A 2,515-nucleotide genomic window follows, 5' to 3' on the forward strand; every position below is an offset into this window, starting at 1 on the left:
TGCTTTGTCTTACCTGTGTTTGGGCTGTGACCATAGAGGAAACAAAGGCACGTGAAACTCTTCAAACACAGGAGCGAGCTCTTTGCAAGACCAGCTAAGGTGACATGCTCTGCCCCACAACTGGTGAACTCAGCAATATTTTTTAAAGCAAGTTTCACTTTGTAAGATCTTTGTGTCTAGAAATCCACAGAGGATACCTGCAGAATGCCTGTTCTTCTGATAATTACAGGGAAAGGCCTTTGCCCTATCCCCTTAGCAATAGCTTCTCTTCATGCAGCAGAATGGAAAACATGTTTGTATCTCTTCTTGTAATTCATAGAGCAGATGGAGTCATGGGGAAAGTTGTATATTTGACCTACGTGAAAGTGACTCTTGAACACCAGATGGATTTTTGGCTTATGCCCTAGTTTGGTCAGAAAATAGGAGTACTACTTGGGTTATGGTGGCAGAAGACAGTCCATCTTCTGAGAAGGAGACTTTATCTTCAGCACTGTGGTTGAACTGAACATTCCTCAAATAAGGAAGAATCTGAAAGAAAGGATACTTTCAGAAATTGGAGTATTTGGGCTAGGGTTACAAATGAGACATCATGTCTTCTATCATCCAATAATGGCCATCTTGAGAAGATGGGTTTATACTTGAGAAGCTAGTTCCAACTCTTGGTGGTAATCTGAGGAATCAGGTGTAACACCAAATATTTAACTCTGAAACTAAAAGTTTTCTCTGTATCACTGGGCATGGTTTCCAACTCAAATTTCACCAAAACAAAAGAATGTTAGTTATATAATCTAAATTTAATTTTAGGATTTTCCTCTTATAATACTTGGCTACATGCATTTTCAAATAATTACTTTGGTCCGAGGTCTTGTTAACTGATAAATGAATCTTTGAATTGAATAAATGATTTCTATCAGAACAGTGGAAAATTCCACTGACTTTCTCTAGCTCATCTCAAAGGTTGCAGAATGCAGGAACTAGGTTTCATGAACTGGGCCATGTGGAAGGAAGCATCTAAGATGGTTGGTCACTTCACTATTCAGAGAGGTCCAACATTTTAGCCTTTGATGCATTTTAGCCTTTGATGAATTTCAGACCAGGAACCCATTAGGACCACTTTGAATCTTGCTCTGTGCTAGGTTTGATATAGAAACAGAATCACAGTATTGGAAGGGACATTGGAGGTCTTCTAGTCCAACCTCCTGCTCAAGAAACAGACCCTCTATAGTTTTAGACAACTGTCTATCCTGTCTCTTCTTAAACGACTCCAGCAGTGGGGCACCTATGACTTCTAAAGGTAAACTATTCCTTAAGAAATTTCTCCTAATTTCTACATTGCTTCTCTCTTTTGTTACTTTCCATCCATTATTAATCAGAAGCTGTTTTCACAGAGGAAGCCAAGTAGCACAACAATTGATAATCTAAAAAAAAGGGCAGGGTCCCAGATGAATTGATATGGGAGTATGCAGATATTTAATCAGGAACTGAAGAAATTCATATGGGGAGCTTCCAATCTAAACATCTGTGGACTGAGTCAAAAGCCACAGAAATCACCTGCCATGACTGGACATTTGTGCTCCTCTTTCCATTTGTGCTGGTCACATTCGTAACCTGGAACCACTTGGCCTCGTGAGGAGAGCATGGAGAGGCTGTTTAAGGAAATAAATATCTCCCTCTGGTAATGGCGATAGATGTGGAAGCCAAGGGTGATGTTGGGGAGCAGAAGAAAATCCTTATTGACCTTGGAGACAGCAAATATCAATGCAAGGAACTGCTGGCAGTTAGTGGGGATGAGTCTGTAGTTAGAAAAACATTGGGGAATATTATAGGAAAGCTTGTACATGGTTGTAAAATTTGCTTCACTGTTTAGGGGGACATTTGAGTGCTAGAAGAAGAATTTCTGGGAAAAGTTGCCGAATTTAAAGCAATGAAGCAATTTATTTGCATGTTTTCCTCCAGCTGAAACTTACATATTGTTTAAAACAAGCTTCACTGTATTAAAGTCAAAGGCAGGAGACTTTACAATGATTACGAAGGGCAAAATCCCACCAATAGTGAGATCACCAGGCCGGTAGTAGCTTTTATCTAAGTTGATATAATCCCTGAACTCACACATAGTTTGCAGCCTCTTCGCTGTAGTTGGAGCCAGGAGCCAGCAGAGCATCAGCATCAACCATAGCATGACTCCTGCCCAGTCATTCAGAAAGTCTTCTGTTATTGGGAACAAACCCACAGTTGAGATTCAACCAGCTTGAATCATCCCTGTGAGAGTGGATTGTTCCCCTACCTCTGAAAGAAGACTCAGTTTGCTCAAGAAACAGTGAAAGGAAATTTGCCACCAAATAAGAGTCAACAGATTTGGGTTTAACTTATATCTCTTGGGACATGAGGTGAAGTTTGACCCCTCCGTCAGGCTTAGCCTTGTCATCTCTGATATCATCTCTGGTTTCCTTCTATTTTGGCTCTCTTCTAGGCTTTGGCAGTCCTTAAGGAAGATGATCAGGACTGCAGATGTGAT

The 2,515-nt window shown here is 40.5% G+C and overlaps 1 protein-coding gene across 1 annotated transcript in view; it reads right to left on the bottom strand.

Moving 5' to 3' along the window:
- Nucleotides 1-2,174, bottom strand: part of LOC113435176 (AP-1 complex subunit mu-1) — a 10,848-nt gene extending 8,674 nt beyond the window's left edge. The window contains exons 1-2 of the mRNA XM_087933391.1: nt 2,110-2,174; nt 1,552-1,793 (exon numbers count right to left, since the gene is read on the bottom strand). Coding sequence (XP_087789517.1) covers nt 1,552-1,793; nt 2,110-2,174 — 307 coding nt within the window. The remainder of the gene's footprint in view (nt 1-1,551; nt 1,794-2,109) is intronic.
- Between the last annotated feature and the right edge of the window lie 341 nt (nt 2,175-2,515).

This window comes from Pseudonaja textilis, chromosome 1 (assembly GCF_049901715.1).
Source record: "Pseudonaja textilis isolate UNSWEBS1 chromosome 1, rPseTex1.2, whole genome shotgun sequence".
Classification (NCBI taxonomy): Eukaryota; Metazoa; Chordata; class Lepidosauria; order Squamata; family Elapidae; genus Pseudonaja; species Pseudonaja textilis.